Below are 19771 nucleotides of genomic sequence, written 5' to 3' on the forward strand. Positions count from 1 at the left end.
TGTAGTTTCTGCACTCATGCTACATTTAGGTACAATATCTGATATATTTCATTATGTCTTTAAGTATATTTACACATCAAAATACATATGATTATAAAAATAGTCTTTTTTCTCCTTTATATTATAGTTAGGGCTTAATTTGATTTTTTTCCTTGCAGTTATGTGAGTAGGTAGGTTAAAATATTTATGAATTTTATTTTAAGACAGAAAGGGGCACTGAAAAATATTTATTATAAAAAGGAGCATTGATTGGGCCTAACAGGACCCAGGGAATGTTGGGCTCTCACAAATAGATAAGTGAGACCTCATGAGGTGATAGAGAGAGGAGCCATAGGTACCCTTCTTCAGACTTCCACCAGGAAGATCCATGTTTCATTGAGGTCTCTTTCTCCCTAAGCAAAGGGTCTCAGTGTTTCACAAAGAGCAGACATATTCCTTCCCAATAGAAGTTTATAGCAAAGATACATGGAATAGTGAATACACCCATCCATATATACTCTTTTAAATTTGCATTAAAAATTTTTTAAAAATGTTTTATTTAAATTCAATTTGCCAACATATAGTATAACACCCAGTGCTCATCTCATCAAGTATGAATAGCTAAAATTAACAAGATAGGAAACAACAAATGTTGATGAGGATGTGGAGAAAGGAAACCCTCTTGCACTGTTAGTGAGAATGCAAGCTGGTGTAGCCACTCTGGAAAACAGTGTGGAAGTTCCTCAAGAAGTTAAAAATAGAGCTACCTTATGACTGAGCAATTGCACTATGGGTTTTTATCCCAAAGATACAGATGTAGTGAAACGCCAGGACACCTGCACCCCAATGTTCATAGCAGCAATGTCCACAATAGCCAAACTGTGGAAGGAGCCACAATGTCCTTTAATAGGTGGATGGATAAAGAAGATGTGGTATATATGTATACCACATGTGGAATATTAGCCATCAGAAAGGATGAATACCCACCATTTGTTTTGACATGGTTGGAACTAGAGGGTATTATGTCAAATGAAATAAATCAATTGGAGAAAGACAATTATCATATGGTTTCACTCATGTGTGGAATATAAGGAATAGTGGAAGGGACTATAAGGAGAAGGAGGGAAACTGAGTGGGGCAAAATTAGAGAGGAAGACAAACCATGAGAGACTCCTAACTCTGGGAAACAAAGGGTTGCAGAAGGGGAGGAGGCTGGGGGGATGGGGTGACTGGGTGATGGGCACTAAAGATGGCACTTGTAGCCCTGTTCACAGACTTGACTGAAGTGACAGTTGTACGCAGACCAGGAGACCACTCTCCCCCATGACCCAGACACAATTGATTGGACAAGAGGTGGGCACCTCTCAAGCCAACCTATTCCTATAGGCTGACCAGTGACCTATGAGGTAGGTGGGTACAGAATGAACTGCATTCATCAGATTCTGTTCCAAGAATTGGGAAATACAGAGAATAAGCAGTTTATAATTGGAGTGGAAGCTGAAAGGCTGCCTTAGTAAGAGTCAAGTTGGGGGTGCCTGGGTGGCTCAGTTGTTTAAGCCATCAGCCTTCAGTTCAGGTCATGATCTCCAGGTGGTGGGATTCAGCCCAGTATGGGGCTCCCTGCTCAGCGGGGAGTCTGCTTCTCCCTCTCCTCTGCCCCTTCCCCCACTCATGCTCTCTCTCTTTCTTTCTCTCAAATCAAGAAATAAAATCTTAAAAAAAAAAGTTTAGGTTAAAGAGCAGCAGAGGTAGGTGGTGGGAGCAGGGGTAGAATAAAGCATAATTTGAGGAAGTAGAAGCCATAAGTAAAATGGGGAAAAGGCAGACTCCTTCACTTTAATACATAAATTGTTCCAGAACTTGTGTTTTAAATACAAACATCAAGGAGCTCAGTTGATTCACTGGCTGACTCTTGGTTCTGCTCAGGTCATGATCTTAGGGTCCTGGGATGGAGCCCTATGTCTAGCCTGCCTGGCCTGGCTTGGGACTCTGCGCTCAGCAGGGAGTCTGCTTGAGGATTGTTTCTCTACCTGTCTCTCTGCCCCTCCCTTCGGCTTCCCTCTCTCTTTCTCAAATAAATAAATAAATAAATAAATCTTTAAAAAAATACAAGCATCACAATATTGCATGCCTATCACACTGTCTGCCTCTCAAATCTCCTCTTGTATCTCTCTTCCTTATACACCAGGCTTTAGCCACATGGCCATTCTTTCAGTCTCTGGAACAAGCCACTTGCCTCTTCAAAGGCCTATGTACATGCTGTTCTACCTGGAATCTTCTTCTGCAAACCCACTCCCAACTCTCTTCAAGCATGACTTCTCACCCTGCAAATCCCAGGTTAAATGCCACCCCCTCAGAGAGTTACTGTGACAGCTCATATGAGGTCCACCTTCTTCATGAGCCCCCACTCCTAATCTCAATCACTACACTCTTCATAACCCTACTGCATATATAATTATGAATTTCTTTCTTTAATGACTTTTTCCTCCACAGGTTGTAGCTCCAGGTTGACAAAGTGCATGTTTGTTTTATTTACTACTGTATAACTGGAGACCCACCTGGTGCCTGGCAAATAACAGGTATCCACAAATACTTGTTATATGACTAAATGAACAAATGAATCTATGTTTTATGGGAATTATGGTTCAGTAGATCTAAGACATGGTAAAAAAAATCTTTAGTTTCACAGACATTTAATTAAGACTTTTTTTTTTTTTAAAGATTTTATTTATTCATTTGAGAGAGTGAGAGAGAACACATGAGGAAGGGGAGGAGCAGAGAAAGAGGTAGAAGCAAACTGTCCACTGAGCAGGAAGCCCAAGTGGGGCTCCATCTCAGGACCCTGAGATCATGACCTGAGACGAAGGCAGACACTCAACTGACTGCGCCACCCAGGTGCCTCTATATATGATTTTCAATGATATATTTCAAGCATTATGTGCATGTCCATTAATTTTGCTCCATTTCTTCCTTATTTGAACCAACAGTCCAGTGAGCCTGTTGAGGCTTAGGCTTCCTTGATTAGGCATGCCTCATGGTTTCCACTGCCATCCCAGCTATACTCAGCTTACTATGCCCACCTTCACTTCACAGGCATCAATACCCTGCTTTTTCTGTTTTCCATTAATTCAACTAATAGTTATTGATGAATGACTATGTGCCAGGCATTATTCTAACCACTGAGGATTTGGCAAGAGACAAAACAGATAAATTCCTGCCCTGGGGAAAAAAATCCTTTGTTGAGATGCCTCTGTGGAGAACCATGGCTTCTCATTTAAATTCATAGACCCCAAAGCCCTTGCCTGAAGTGAAAGTTGTGTCCCTTTGAGGAAGAACTCTGTACCAATGCCAAAAGTACGTAATGAAAATCTTTCTTTAGGCCAAGGCACCTGTGGCCTTTGACCAGGATGATTCTATATTTGGGAAAGGCAATGCTGTTTCTGAGTTGACTCTAGTATCTAGGGCCCCAAAATGCCATGTGTCAAAATTGGAGGATGCATGGAGATCAGACTGTACAGACATTTTTGCAGCAAGAAGTTCTCATGATTTGACTGATTTATTTCATTCAGCATTATGGAATTTCATTCAGCACTATTGCTGAGTAGTATTCCATTGTATGGATATACCACAACTTGTTTATCCATTCATCTGTTGATGGACATTTAGAGTGTTTCCAGTTTTGGGTTTTTACAAATAAAGCTACCATGAGCAATTATATATGAGTCTTTGTGTGGACATATGCTTTCATTTCTCTTGGGTAGATAAGAAAATGTGTTTGGATCATGTGTTTGGATCATATGGTACATTACACTTTGTGAGAAACTCTAGTGTTTTCAAAGTGGTTGCACTATTTTATGTTCCCACCATGTAATTTTCTCATATTTTCTTCTCTGGGTCTTCATGACTGGTTTATCTTTTCCTTTTCCTTTTCCTCTGGGTTTAAAGATTTTAAGACAATGTTTATGGATTTTTAAAAGGATTTTAAAAATTTATTTAAAAAGAGAGAGCAAAAAAAAAAAAATAAAAAAGAGAGAACACACAAGTGGAGAGAGTGGTAGGCAGAGGGAAAGGGAGAAGCAGGCTCCTTGCTGAGCAGGGAGTTTGATGCAGGGCCCAATCCCCAAACCTGGGATCATGACCTGAGCAGAAGGCAAACACTTAACTAACTGAGCCACCCAGGCACCTCTTAATGTTCATGGACTTTATCTCTCTTTGAGAAACTTGATTTTTATTATAGATTGAGAAGTCAAAAGAATATTTATAAAGGTATAAAAATAATAAGACAACAAACATCTCTATACCTACATCCAGATAAAAGAATGGACTATCACCATTATCCCTGCCAATTCCTATATTCTTAAGAGTTAACCATTATCCTCAATTTGTGTTTTACTGCTCGTTTTATCATTTATGTCCATGCCCCTAACAAAACACTTGTTAATAAGTGAACATTTTGATCAAGTCTTGGAAAAAGTTTTGTTAAGATTCTGATTTAATTATCACTGAATCTGGGAAACAATTCCTATAGAATTGATGTCTTTTAAGACATTGAGTCGGGACGCCTGGGTGGCTCAGCTGTTGAGTGTCTGTTTTTGGTCTAGGGTGTGATCCTGGAGTCACAGGATCGAGTCCCATATTGGGCTCCCTGCATGGAGCCTGTTTCTCTCTCTGCCTATGTCTGCCTCTCCCTCTGTGTCTCTCATGGATAAATAAATAGAATCTTTAAAAAAAAAAAGGCATTGAGTCTTCTGATTTATAAGTATGTCTCTACAAATTTAGGCTTTCTATATTGTCTTTCAATAAAGGCTTCTAATTTTTTTCCATAAAATTATTGAGTATGTATTGTTTGAAATATTCAAAGGTATTGGGAAATATGTTTTCTTCTGGTTGTTAGCTGTTTGACTATGCTATGCTTTAAAAAAGAGAGAGGGAAACAAACCATAAGAGACTCTTAATGATAGAGAACAAACAGGGTTGATGGAGGGGCCATGGGTGGGGGATGGGCTAGATGGGGGATGGGCATTAAAGAGGGCACTTGTGATGAGCACTGGGTGTTGTATCTAAGTGATGGATCACTGAATTCTACTATGCGCTGTATGTTAACTAACTAGAATTTAAATTGAAAAAATATTGCTTTGGCCAATGGTATTTAAGAAAGCATAACAGAAGTTTGAAAAGGCACCTTATTGGGGCTTACCCTCTGAGACCTAACTATCTATGTAAGAAACCAAAGTTAATGTCCTTGAAACCAAGAGGTCACGTGGACGGAGATGCAGTCACGAGGGTGACCCCAGGTGAGAATATCAGAAGAACCACTCAATTAACACACAAAAATCTGAGAATTAATGAATAGTTGTTATTTTAATCCACTAAGTTTTGGAGTGGTTTATCATGTAGTAATAGAAAACTGATACCGTATTTTTCTATGTATTGGTTTAAATTATTCAACCTTTCAATCTTTCCTTCTAATTTCTTTAACATATTTATAATAGTTATTTTAAAGTTGTCTGTGAATTCCAACACCTGTGCCATGTTTGGATTTGCTGCTGTTGACTTTTCATTCTTGGTTATGGATCCTAGTTTCCTTCCTCTGTGAATGTCTTTTAAGATGTTTTAATTGTGTGTTAGAAACTGTATTTAAAAAAGAACTGCAGAGGGATCCCTGGGTGGCGCAGCGGTTTGGCGCCTGCCTTTGGCCCAGGGCACGATCTTGGAGACCCGGGATCGAATCCCACGTCGGGCTCCTGGTGCATGGAGCCTGCTTCTCCCTCTCCCTGTGTCTCTGCCTCTCTCTCTCTCTGTGTGACTATCATAAATAAATAAAAATTAAAAAAAAATAAAAAAATAAAATGGACCAGGTCTCTGAAGAAAGTCCATGGTATTTAAAAAAAATAAATAAATAAATAAAAGAACTGCAGAGAGTAGAGCAGGTGTTGTTTTCACTCAGGGGGAGTGTAGGCTTTCCTCTGTTAGCAAGTTGGTACCGGTTGTTAATATGCCTCTGCAAACCAAGATAACAAAGTGTTCTTGGTTCTCCCTGGGTTCATACACAGGTACAAGGAAAACTTTGGGATTTCAAAGTAATGATTTATTATTAGCTGATCATTGAGGTTATGGAGATTAATCACGTAACTAGTGGATGTCTAGTAAGAGTACAATACAATTACTGAGAACAACCGGAGTGAATCTCTGAAAATGAACACCCTCTGCTTTAAGTCTGCTACCTCAAAAAATTCTGGAAACACAAGGATGTATAAACACACTTTTCATTATCTGCCAGGACAATGACATCAGCATATGTCTCATAGATTCCAGAAGACTTCACTGCACACTTCTGAGACAGTGAGATTGAAAAAGGCAAATACTATCTTATTATTATGATGAAAATATTTTGACTTCACCCGAAAGGGGACTTCCTGAGAACTGCTGGGGTAGACTAGCAGGCAAACACAGAGATCAGCCACACGTGTTTATTGACAGAATTTAGGAATCCACTGGAGCTAGACTCAGGGCATCTCCCTACATCTGCATTTTCATGGCTTCTGGCTTCCAAGAACTTAAAATGGCCATAGATTTTCTCTCGGCTGGAACTTGGGCTTCACACAGCACAGTTTATTATTTGTGCAGTAAACATAGGTCCTTTCTCTTCTGGAGCATTTCTGGCGGCATTTGCCGTGAAGATTCCAGCATTTTTGGGTGCCACCTGACACAAAAAAGAAAGAAGGATGGAGAGATTATTAGCCCTGAGAAGAGGTATTAAAGCAGGTGTGCTATAGAGGGTCCTCAGGTTCCCCTGCCTTTCACCATTGGCCTCCTTTTTCTTTCCTTCCCTTTTTAAAAGTTGTGGTAAAATTATGGTAAAAGAACATAAAACTTACCAGTTCAAGCATTTTATTTTTTTTAAGTTTGTTTGTTTCCTTATTTATTTATTTACATAGTCTCCATACCCAATGTGGGGCTCAAACCTATGATGCTGAGATCAAGATAGCATGCTCCTCCTACTGAGCCAGCCAGGTGCCTCCACCCTGCTAACCAAGCATTTTAAAATGCACAGTTCAGTAGCACTAAGTACATTCACAAGTGCCTTTGTGCAACCACACCACCACCATCTAGTTCCAGAACTTTCTAATCATCCCAGAGAGAAACCCTGCACCCCTCTCTCCAGCCCTGGGCAATCACCCATTTGCTCTCCTCTCTATAGATCTGCCTACTGTGGATATCTTACGCCAATGGAATTATACAATATGTGGCCTTTTGTGTCTGGCTTCTTTCACTTAGCATGTTTCCAAGGTTTATCTATACTGGTTGTTTTTTGTTTTCGTTTCTGTTTTTTTTTTTTTTAAATATTTTATTTATTTATTCATGAGAGACAGAGAGAGAGAGGCAGAGACACAGGCAGAGGGAGAAGCAGGCTCCATGCAGAGAGCCCGACGCGGGACTCGATCCTGGGTCTCTAGGATCACACCCTGGGCTAAAGGCGGTGCTAAACCACTGAGCCACGTGGGCTTCCCTCTGTTTTTGTTTTTGACAACATTCCATCACTCTCTTCATAGTTTTATTTTTGTTTTGTTTTGTTTTGTTTTGTTTTTACCAAGCCCTATCATTAAGAAGGTGGCTATCCTTAGTTTTTTTCATTAACTGTAGTACAGGACACATAACATCAAACTTATCATCTCAAACATTTTTAAGTGCACAGCTCAGTGGTATGAAATACATTTGCATTGTGTTCAGCCATCATCATCATCCACCTGAGCAACTGTTTTCATCTTGTAAGACTGGAACTCTTATACTCATTAAACAGTAATCCTCATTCTCCACTCCCCTGGAGCCCTTGGCAATGACCCATCTACAGTGTTTTTGGTGTCTTTCCTGTCCTGGAATCTTAACCAACCAACAAACTTTAAGGCTTGCAAACACGGCTCTTGAAAGAAGTGTTCAGACAATTGTGGGGGTGGAATGGTACCCATGGCCTCAGCCTAGAGGCACACAAATGCGGGACAGTTCTGCTATTCCAACCACAGGCTTTGCAGCTGTTAAAGATGAAATCCTCCACTTGAGCCGAACAAGGACATGTATCCTTCTCTTTGTTCTGTAAAAGCCCCAAGCCTGCTCTGACTTGGGTCTTCAGGCACTCCATCAGCTGAACAAAGCCTGTGACCTCCAGTTGTCTGTTAAACCATAAAGCTTGGGTCAGTTTCAAGCCATGACTATTCTCTATTTCATTAGTTTGTAAGTTAATTGTAAGTTTCATTAATTTGTAATCTTTTTCTTTTTCTTCCTTTCTGTTATAGGTTTTGACCAGGTTTATATTTTGGTCAGGAGTAAGCTTTCTTTGAGATTATCTTTTGACCAATACAGAAGAGACTATCAGGGGAAATTTGTGAGTCAGTGGAAACTACATTGTCCAGAGCAGTGATTCTCAACTGGGGTGATTTTGCTCCTCAGGGGAATTTTGGCAATGAAATGTGTGGAGACATTTTTAGTGGCTGAAACTGGTGAGACGTGTTATTGGCAATTAGTAGGTAGAAGCCAAGGATTCTGCTGAATATCCTACAATGCATAGGACAGCCACAACAAAAAATTATCTAGCCCAAAATGTCAATAGTGCCCAAAGGTCAATAATTGCCAGTAGTGTCAATAGTTCCTGGTCTAGGTAGATCACAATCTTTAGGGTGATCTGATTTTGATTAAGTGGGGATTATTTTATAACTCAATGAACTGTTGATAAATAATAGTAGGGCAAAAATAATTATTTCTCTATATTTGCAAGGATATTCTGTTGCACAGAGGTTAGTTGACTCCCTTTCTTCCCCTGCACCATGGGAGGGAAAAAAGCCAATTTCTATTTTTTGCTTTGATTCAGTTATAAAATCTGCCTTCTTCTCTCATTATGAGTTAAATAAAATCTTTAACATGTGTTCATATCTATATATGTACACATATATACACACATATATTTATTTACATATATATGTATATGTATGTGTGTGTGTATATGTAAGCCAGGAGCTTGGTGGTTTTTCACAAATTATCTTTTAAAAATTCTTTTGAGGGGATCCCTGGGTGGTTCAGCAGTTTAGCACCTGCCTTCAGCCCAGGGCATGATCCTGGAGCCCCAGGATCAAGTCCCGCATCAGGCTCCCTGCATGGAGTCTGCTTCTCCCTCTGCCTGCATTTCTGCCTCTCTCTGTCTCTGTATCTCTCATGAATAAATAAATAAAATCTTCAAAAAAAAAAAAACCACCCTTCTTTTGAACCTTGAGCAAATTGGCATCATAAGAACTATATTCTGGGGATGCCTGGGTAGCTCAGCAGTTGAGCGTCTGCCTTTGGCCCAGGGTATGATCCTGGAGTCCCAGGATTGAGTCCCACATCGAGCTCTCTGCATGGAGCCTGCTTCTCCTCCCTTCTTCCTATGTCTCTGCCTCTCTCTGTGTGTCTCTCATAATAAATAAATAAAATCTTAAGAAAAAAAAGAACTAGGTTCTGAAAAAATATCCTGAGAGAAATCTGATGTGTTATAGAGACAGTTAAGATGGCTAACTGGTGTTTCTGGACTGTCTGAAATGGAGCTTGAAGGAAAATTTGGCCCACAGTAAAGAAAACCTATAAATTATTTTTAAAAAAGATTTTATTTATTTATTCATGAGGGAGGCAGAAACACAGGCAGAGACACAGGCAGAGGGAGAAGCAGGCTCCCCACAGGGAGCCCAATGCAGGACTTGATTCCAGGACCCCAGGATCACAACCTGAGCCAAAGGCAGATGCTCAACCACTGAGCCACCCAGATACCCCCAGAGTTATTCTTTTTTTTTTTTTTACAGACTTTATTTTTCTTTCTTTCTTTTTTTTTTAATTTTTTTTAAAATTTATTTATGATAGTCACAGAGAGAGAGAGAGAGAGAGAGAGAGAGAGGCAGAGACACAGGCAGAGGGAGAAGCAGGCTCCATGCACCGGGAGCCCGACGTGGGTCTCCAGGATCGCGCCCTGGGCCAAAGGCAGGCGCCCAACCGCTGCGCCACCCAGGGATCCCTACAGACTTTATTTTTAAGTAATGTCTACACCCAACATGGGGCTTCAACTCACAACTTCAAGGTCAAGAGTCACATGCTCCACTAACTCAGCCAGCCCAGTGCCCCCCAAAACTTACAAACTATTCTAAGACAACGCTGGTAGAGAAGTTTTTACTGATTAATGAGGGTAGCGCTGGTATATGTCCCACCTGCTAGCTTAATCATTCTTGGGAAAACAGTGTAAGTGGGACATGAAAAGGAACCACCATCTCAGGGACTCTATACAGCTCCCTAAATCTCAAGGATTTGAATACGTACTGTCAGCCTTTTCTACGGAGGACTAGATGCTTTTCCTTGCCAGAAAGCAACAGCATTTCCTGTGACTAGAAACAACTGTAGTTTGTCTTTCCTATTTGGGAAACCCTATCTGGTGCTTGCTTTGGCACCACATATGCTAAAATTGGGAAACCCTATCTGCCTTTCTAGTGACTATGGTGCTCTTTTGATTGGGACTTTAATTAAGGAATGGCGATTTTGCCAAAAATCATGCCTTATCATCTTCAACCCTCAGAAAAAATAAGTAGAACTCGTTATAAATTAAAATTAAAGCTTCCTATACTGACAGAAGAATTCAGAAGGCCCTGGAGAGCCTGAGTGACTCATAATTTATTTGTGGGTCTAATATTTAGTGTTTTTCTCCCTCAGAAAATTATAAAAGGCCATGATATCTTGACCAGCTCTTTCTTGTTTTCTTGCTGTACAACTGGATTAAGCTGGAACAATTTATTGCCTTTTCACGTCAGGAATCAAACTCTTACTCTTGAACTCAGCGGTTGGGGTTAACTGCAAAACACCTGTTCTCATGTGGTGATGAAAAGAATTGCGTGAAGAAGCTGAAAAACTTGGAATCAAGATGGGCTTACCTGCACTGGGGATAGGTTTTATGCTATGGAAATTTCTAGAGAAACAGTCTGGAGGACATTGGAAAAGTTCATCCCACTGCCTAAGTTTTCCATGTGTTCATTCATGAAGCATCTGAGCTGCTGACAATGTCACTAAAACACTAGTGTAGTCTTTTGCCAATTCTGAGTTCCAGAAAACCATTGTCTGTCATCACCTGGCATTAGACATCATCCTGCCATGTGAGAGAGCCAGATGTGCAACTGGGGGTAATGTCTGCCACATTCACATTTCCTAGAAACCTTTCTGATGTGTGCATGTGCACACATGCATGTGTGTGGTACGCATGTGAGTGCATCTGCATAAGCAACCAAAACATTTGTTGAGTGAACAATATAGTCTGACCTCTAGGACCAATGAGTTTGCTTCTGGTGGCTTTTCCTGGATATTCCAAACAGGACTCTGGTCCTGGGTGCACACTTTTGTTACTGATGCTTTTTCTCTTCATAGGATTATCACTCATTAAGTGTGCCCTATCATGTCTAATCAAGATCACTTTTTAAAAAAATTCATGAGAGGGATCCCTGGGTGGCGCAGCGGTTTGGCGCCTGCCTTTGGCCCAGGGCGCAATCCTGGAGACCCGGGATCGAATCCCATATCAGGCTCCCGGTGCATGGAGCCTGCTTCTCCCTCCGCCTATGTCTCTGCCTCTCTCTCTCTCTGTGACTATCATAAATAAATAAAAATTAAAAAAAAATTCATGAGAGACACAGAGAGAGAGGCAGAGACCTAGGCAGAGGGAGAAGCAGCCTCCGTGCTGGGAGCCAAATGTGGGACTTGATCCCAGGGCCCCAGATCACAACTTGAGCCAAAGGCAGATGCTCAACCACTGAGCCACCCAGATGCCCCTAAAGATTTTAAGTAATCTTTACATCTAACATAGGGCTTGAATCCACAACCCTGAGACCAAGAAGCCCATGCTCCACCAAATGAGCCAGCCAGGTGCTCTGAGAAAAAAAAAATTAAGATTTTATTCATTCATTCATGAGAGACACATAGAGAGAGGCAGAGACATAGGCAGAGGAAGAAGCAGGCTCCGTGCTGGGAGCCCAACGTGGGACTTGATCCCAGGACTCCAGGATAACGACTTGAGCCAAAGGCAGATGCTCAACCACTGAGCCACCCAGATGCCCCTAGATCACTTTGAATGGGAAGTATTAATATTAATTCATGAGGTATTTTATATGCATTCAATGTGTTGATTTTCATACCTAGCTCTATCTGATGAAAAGATGTGGAACGAAAGACTAATTTAGGGCATTGAATACCTCTAGCATCTAGATCATGGTTCTGAAATACCATTTTCCTCCTTAAAAAAAAATCAGAACTTCTTGAAGAAATGTGGAATTCAAGATCTAGGACAGGAATTGTGCAAGATGAACCTAGAATATCTTGTCACACCAGATAACCAATTATGAACCACTGAGACTGCTTTTGTTACATAACAAAAGGACAAAGTCTCAAGTCACATCGGTCTGAAACTTTGTATTTGAAATCTTATCTGCAGGACTGGAACATTACATTCTTTTCTGAGGAGCCAGTTTTTCAATACAGAAAAGTATTCTTGATTTCAGACCCAAGGGCAGAGTGTCAGAGAAGGGGTTTTGGGATGTGAGATTCCACATCTCTCTTAATTTTGTACTTTCCATAGAAATGGGACCCTGAATTCATTCCTCAGCCTGATGTTAATCCCTTTACACATGAAGTCTATTAAACACTACTCACAAAGAAAGACAAATACCATATGATCTCACTCGTGGAATTTAGGAAACAAAACAGATGAACATAGGGAAAAGTGGGAAAAAAAGAGAGGGAGGCAACCCATAAGAGACTTTTAACTATATGGGGCACCTGGGTGGCTCAGTGGTTGAGCATCTGCCTTTGACTCAGGTTGTGATCCCACAACCTGAGATCAAGCCCTGCATCAGGCTCCCCATGGGAGCCTCCTTCTCCCTATGTCTCTGCCTCTCTCTGTGTGTCTCTCATGAATAAATAAATAAATTATTTTTAAAAAGAGAAACTTTTAACTATAGAGAACAGACTAAGGTTTGCTGGAGGGGAGGAGGGTGTGGGATGGGCTAACAGGTGTTGGGTATTAAGGAGGGCGCTTGTTGTGATGAGCCCTAGGTGTTATATATAAGCGATGAATCACTAAATTCTACTCTTGAAACCAATATTATACTCTAAGTTAACTAACTGAAGTTTAAATAAAAACTTGAAGCATAACAGAACAAAAAACACAACTTCATTTACATTTTACCTGAACTTTGTCCCTCTCCTTAATCCTATAGAAACCCTATTTGCTCCTTCTTTTGCCCCATGGCTCCTTAGGTGTGTATTTTCCTCTGCTGTGCCAAGTTATCTGTCAGACTGCAAGTGAGTCTTCTGTGGTGTCTGTAAGATAGACTTCATCATAAGGAAACTATCAAAGAGTGGCAGGGATATATCTAAAATAAGGCTACCATAAGCCAAAGACAATTTGGGACAATTTGAGTTTCAACAGGAATAAAGATTGCATTGAATGAAAATTCATCAAATATATTAAAAACTATTTCATCACATTTGGGGGATGATAGGAAAATAGATCATTATCTTGCAGATTCACACATTTTGGAAAACCACCAAACATTTATTCTGTTTTTCTTATATAAACTGTCCTACTGAGTAACCAAATAGTAGATGATGAGTGTCTTTATTATTTTAGCATAATAAATTTCCAGCAAACTAGTGAAAATCATATAATAGAATATCACCATTTTGCAATGCCCAAAGAATTAATGTGGGTGGGCTTTGAGCATCAGTGATTATAAATGTCACTAAAAGAGAGACAGCCAGGATACTACGTGCCTCCTGATGAAAGAATATTATTATCATCAAAAGTTTACCAAAAAGGGTAGAACTTGAGCCTGATTACAGCCCTGGATACAGGTACCAATTTTTAGGAAATAGAGAGGTCAGAGGAAGGCACTGAATTTCACCTTGAGTATGCAATCAGTAGAGTCTGTGCATGGGAAAGCGTAGCTCAAATGACCCAATGGATAAATTATAAAGACCAAGAGGGATGAAGATATAATCAAACATTAAAAAATTAAAAGAATCTCAAGAGATGGCAGATTTTCAAAGTGAACATGTCAACAATAGGGTGTCTAGAGGTGCATACTTAGCAATGGAAGTATACAGAAATGCAAAGAATTGATGGTCATAACCAGTGGTGAGAGTGAGGGGAAAAGTTGGCCTCATACGTTGTTTTGTCTCTCTGGGGGCTACTTAGCAAAAACTTACAACATTTTACTTTATTTTAAAATTTAAAAAAACTTACATTTAAAAATTATGCACATTTTTTTTTTACCCAGCTATTTCCTTTCTAGATGTCTGTCCTAGGAAAATACTCATATGTATAGACTAAGAAGCTTATACACTCAAGATACTAATTAAACAAGTGAGAGATAGATACCTGCCCTCAGAGAACTTCTAGTTTAGCAGGAGGAGAAATAGCCATGAAAGAAATAGCCACCCAGACATTTGACCAGGGTCGTAATGACAGTTATAAAGGAGGAACTCTGGGTGTTTTGAGAAGATATAATGTAGATATAATGTGGCAAACATAAGTGACACGTCTCCCCTAAACCTAATTTCTGCTGGGTTCTCGGGCTTTACATATATGTCCTGAATTTCCATAATTAACCTAACCTTAATATTTTGAACATATTAAAGTGGTATATATTTCATCCCTCTTTCATCTCGAGACCCCCTTGGTTGCCAAAAAGCAGCATCAGGCAGTTTCTGGCATTTAGGAGGATGGTATATAACAGAATGACACGTCACTGCTTAGCTTAAACAAGAAGAGTTGTTTTAGTTCATGATAAGAAAATAATTTCTAAACCCAAAATTTATCAAAAAGGATCCGGAGCTCCTGATCCAATTTCAAAAGCTATTTTATATGTTGGTGGCTTGATGGTTTCAGAAAATACTGCCTGACCATAAGCCATAAGAGGTAAAGGCTGAGGTTCCAGTTAAAGAAACTTCTGTTGAGTCTCTGTTATCACTGCTACACCCAATAGGAAGTAGAAGGGAAATGTTCTCTGTAGGGGAAACGGGGTACTTAAATCCACTTCTTTCATCAGGACCAGCAGTAGGTGGCCTGAAAGCTCCTCTAGAATCCATAGATGGCAGCCATCAGACTGCTGGACTTACCAGCAGGCTAGAGACTAAGGCCTTTCACTCCTCCCCTACTAGGGGTCTGCTGATCGACCTAAATACCTGGGAAGTAGAGATAAGTAGTGTGAGAAAGACAGGGGCAAGAGTGTCTTTCTAGAAACGCCCAGATTGGTATGGAGAAACTCCCAGAGGAGAGGGCATTTACTCCTTGCCTCTCAGAGCAGCCCAGGGAAACTGCTAACAGCAGGGATACAGCACATCATGGTGCCACCAGGAGGAGGATTAAGAAATGGTCGAGGGAAGTGGCTGAGTGTCTTCCCTTTGCTCTCCTGTAGCATAAAAGAGATCTAGAAGGCCCCCACTTTTCTTCATGTCTCTAGTGGACATTGGAAAACCAGACTGTCAGCCTGAGGGAACTGCCAAGAGTAGACCCCTACACAGAAGGTTGTATGTGTGGAGGGGGTGAACAGTCCGAACCTGTGGACCAGAAGGAAAATTTGGCTGAGCTGAAGGGCTCAGTCAATGGGGCCCTCAACAGGACCAAGATGTTTCAACAGTCATGGGATCCCGTATCAAGTGCCATCAGAATACTCACTGACCTGTGACACACGAGGGCCATTGTCTCAGAAGTCAGTGAAGGTCTAGCACAGGGCCTTACCCCAGTTCCTCCTGCTCCTGCCCCAGGGCCTTTCCACATGGTGTTCCCTCCAGCTTGAATGTTCTTCCCCACAAATCTACATGGCTCACACCTTATTCTCCCTCAGATCACAGTGAGCCATTTTATGGGCACCCCTTCGCAATGGCAAATCTACCACCCCCTGGTATTTGCTATCACCTTTCCAGCCTAATTCTTCTCATTATACTCATCAGCTATCATTGCATACGTTTCACTTAGTTTTCAAAAAAATTTCTGCCTTCCTCAGCAGAACGTAAACTCAAGAGGACAGAGACTTTGCTCACCTTATTTTGTTCTGATTTGTTTAATGCTCTGACTCCAGAACCTATCGCAGTGCCTAGAACATGAAATCCACTCAACCGTGCTTATTGAATCACTTAATTCCTTCAAGACATATTGAATGACTTTCTCCTAAACCCAGATGCTGTCCAGAGAAGGGGAAGGTGAGAGAAAAGACAGAAGAAATACTGAAAGATGCAATATTTGCTCGAAAGAGCTCAATTAACATGGAAACCGTTTTTCAACTAGAAGAGTATTAGTTTTAACTGCTGACTTTGGGCCCAGCCTCTAATGAGCCTTCTCTGGCTTCTCCCACTGTCCCACCAGCGGGATGGAAGTTCCTGGGAAAATTCAGATGATTTATGGAAAGTAAAGGAGATAACATTGTTTTGCATACCTCTTGTGTTCCATCTCTCCCCTCAATCTGATACTACGGCACAAACGCTATTGTAGCAGTTTGAGAGGAGGAAATTGAAACTCTGAGCTGGGGAGCTGCTTGCTAGAAGTCACGAAGTTAACAAATGGTGGGGCATCCTGACCAGGTTCTGAGGCTTTCGTCTGTACCCTGTGGTGAGTGGTGTGTCAGGCATTTGCCACAGGCAGATGCAAGGGCTGAGGTCAGCTTGGCTGAGGAAATTCACACAATCTGACTCTATGGGCAGGTGGGGTGAAAGCCTTGGTGTGGGCAGATCCTCCAGCCAGCTGAGCAGGAGGGGCGGACAGCTAGGCCGAGGTGGTGGATTGGGCAAGACTGTCCGTGGCCTGGACTGGTTAGTCTTCCCACTGCTTCCTCACCTGGTAGTCAAGGCCCATCAACACCTGAACCTTGAATGCTTCCTCAGTTTCCCCCTCACGATGCCACTAACCCACTCAATTGTGTGCCAGTTCCCTGAAGGCGCCAGGTGCTCTCCCACAGCTGGACCTTCCTTTGCACAAGATAGTTTCTGCCAGAGACACCCTTCCTACTTCCTTCTTTTCTCCTTTCCCTTCTAATCTCAACATACTTTTGGGACTCAACATCCCATCAGGAGGACTCTCTTGGCCCTCAGACTGGGCTGGTCCCTCCCATATGCACCTGAGATCGGTAGACCCCTCGGTCACTGCTCAGGTCACTCTGGATTGTAAATGTCATTCTTGTCTCCCCTGGGGCCGCGTCCTTTATCTCTGTGGCTCTAGCCACAGAGGCAGCAACAGTGTACCTGAGTTTTTCTCTCTGGTTAAGGTGGTTGTGATCTTTACAAAGCCTCCACTTTTTTTACAAAGTCCCCATTCTGGGGACTATTTTGTAAAAGGCCCACTGTTGCCGCCTTCTTCCTGCTTCTCCTGTGCACTCTTTCCATTCTTTGTCACACGCGAGGCCACCTGCACCTGCTCCCTGAGAGGAAGAGAGGGACAGGGAGGCCGCGGAGAAGCTCTGGATGTCGTGGTTGGTACCCAAGCTTGGGCCCCTGCTGCGAGCCAGGGCGCCTCCTCTCTGAGCTTCTAAAAGGGAAGTTCCCCCAGGCCGAGGCCGAAGCAGGGCAGCCCATCCTCCGGGGCCTGGGGATTCCGAGACCAGGCCTCAGTCTCCACCCCCTTGCCCCTCCTGGCAGAGGTCCAGGTTACCTGGAGTGAGCTGGGTCAGGAGCAGCAGTGCAGCCACAGTCAGCCAAAGGAGCTTCATGGCTCGAAGTGGCCCCAGGCGAGGCTGCAAGTCCGAGGCGATGGCAAAACTAACGGGCCAGGGCTCCAGCCTCTCTGGCTGGCGGTCCCTTTGTTCAGCCGGAACGATGTCACCCACGCGTGCCCTCGGCCGCCCGCGGCCTCGGCCCCCACACTCCCTGCGCCCAGGGTCTGCGGCCACTCTTGCAGCTGGCACGCCTCCTGTGGTCATTTGGTCGTCGGGGGTGGGAGGGGGAGGTAGGGGGAAGTAGGGGGGCAGGCAGCCTGGCCCCAGGTCCTTCCGCCCGCTCTAGAGCGCCTGCCCCGAGGGATCGCCAGGGGGCGCCACGCACGCGGGACTCAGAGGGGCCGGGGAGACCCCACCCAGGCGCCCGCGGCACCTGCAGGCTGCAGGTGAGCCCACCTGGTGTCCCAGGCAGAGGAAGTCCGCCCCGGGGCTGACGTTGGGGTGGGAGTGAGAAACATGATGTAATTGGAGGGAACCCGTGAGAAAGATGGTGAGAGATGAAGCTCCCAGCACCAGCCTGGCCGTGTCCTCGGCCATCCAGCCATCCGAGCGCCAACCGCGCCGGGCACCTGACCCCTGGGGTGGGGGGTGGGGGGCACGTCTTCTGGACTCCGAGCTGAGCCCCTCCTTAGATCCAGGAACCAGCTGTTGGGGTCCCTCTGAACTCCCAGGTCTGGAAAGCCCCTTGTCCCCCTTTTGTTCCTGTCGTCACTATTCTGTTTTTAGGGTCTTCTTGTTCTTTCTGTCTTCCAACAGTGTGTGACCAGTTCCCAGAATTAAATATCCCGTGTGGCTTCCATTTCCTGGCTGGACGCTACTGGAGACAGACGGCAAGGGTATAAAAGCATATAGAGGGTTTACAAGACAAAATGACTCGAAAACTATATCACCGAGTGAGGCACCAGAGTGAGGAGTTGAAGACTGAAAAATAGGAAAAATAATGAGGTCAGGAAGTGTAAACAACTTATTTTTAAAGATTTTATTTATTTATTTATGAGAGACACAGAGAAAGGCAGAGAGAGAAGCAGAATCCCTGTGGGGACCCCGATGTGGGACTCGATCCCAGGACCCTGGGATCATGCCCTAAACAGAAGGCAGATGCTCAACCACTGAGCCACCCAGGTGCCCCTAAAAGGCTCATCTTTTCAAACAATGTATTCCTTGAGATCCAATCTGGGAAACAGCAGAACTGTAACAGTATTATGTGACAAGGAATTTATTATAAGAATTATACTCTATTCAATTGCAGAAGGAGCTGGGAAAGTAAAGACTCCCTTTGTACAGTCACTAAGGGAGCTGCTGTAGAAGTCTGAGAAACAATGGACAAAAATACATATAGACAATTCACAAAAAAGAATTAAAAAGCTCTTGAACATGTGAAAAGATGTTCAACTTTACTCATAATAAGAATTAAAAAAAATCTGCTGTGGATTGAATTGCCTTCTCCCTCCCCCAACCCCCAAAAGAGATGTTCAAATCCCAACCCCAAGCACCGGTGAATGTGACTTATCTGGAAATAGGGTCCTTGCAGATATAATCAAGTTAAAGTGAAGTTATACTGGATCAGACTGAGCCTTATAAGAAAAGGGAAAGGAGTGAAATTTGGACAGAGACACTAAGGGAGAAGCCACATGACAATGGAAGCAGAGATTGGGGTGACACTGTTGCAGGTCAAGAGAAACAAGGCAATTGCCAGAAGCTAGGAGAGAAGCACCAGACAGATTTTCCCTCTGAGCCCCCAAGGAGGAAGTGACCCTGCCAACACTTTGATTTTGAACTTCTAGTCTCCAGAACTGTGAGAGAAGAAAATTTCTGTTCTCTCTCACTCTCTCACAAATCAATCAATCAATCAATCAATCAATCAATCAACCTTAAAAAAAAAAAAGAGGGGCCCTTGGGTGGTTCAGTCGGTTAAGTGTCTGCCTTCGGCTCAGGTCATGATCCTGGGGTCTTGGGATTGAGTCCCATGTTGGGTTCCCTGTTCAGCGGGGAGTCTGCTTCTCCCTCTCCTTCTGACTCTCCCCCTGCTCATGCGT

At 42.8% G+C, this 19771-nt stretch overlaps 1 protein-coding gene across 1 annotated transcript; it reads right to left on the reverse strand.

Moving 5' to 3' along the window:
* Window positions 1-6536: 6536 nt before the first annotated feature.
* DEFB123 (defensin beta 123) lies at window positions 6537-17757 on the reverse strand. Its single transcript, XM_041732342.1, has 2 exons — window positions 17672-17757; window positions 6537-6682 (listed from the first exon to the last, which is right to left on the reverse strand). The coding sequence occupies exons 1-2, from the start codon at window positions 17727-17729 to the stop codon at window positions 6537-6539; spliced, it is 204 nt and encodes a 67-aa protein (XP_041588276.1). The 5' UTR covers window positions 17730-17757.
* Between the last annotated feature and the right edge of the window lie 2014 nt (window positions 17758-19771).

The sequence above is a fragment of the Vulpes lagopus genome, chromosome 18 (genome assembly GCF_018345385.1).
Source record: "Vulpes lagopus strain Blue_001 chromosome 18, ASM1834538v1, whole genome shotgun sequence".
Lineage (NCBI taxonomy): Eukaryota > Metazoa > Chordata > Mammalia > Carnivora > Canidae > Vulpes > Vulpes lagopus.

What these genes read in the sequence shown, in the direction of transcription:
- DEFB123 (XM_041732342.1), bottom strand. Translation starts at nt 17,729, where the DNA reads ATGAAGCTCCTTTGGCTGACTGTGGCTGCACTGCTGCTCCTGACCCAG. An exon ending in CCTGACCCAGCTCACTCCAG is followed by an intron (nt 6,683 to 17,671) that starts GTAACCTGGACC and finishes TTTTTGTGTCAG; the next exon opens with GTGGCACCCAAAAATGCTGG.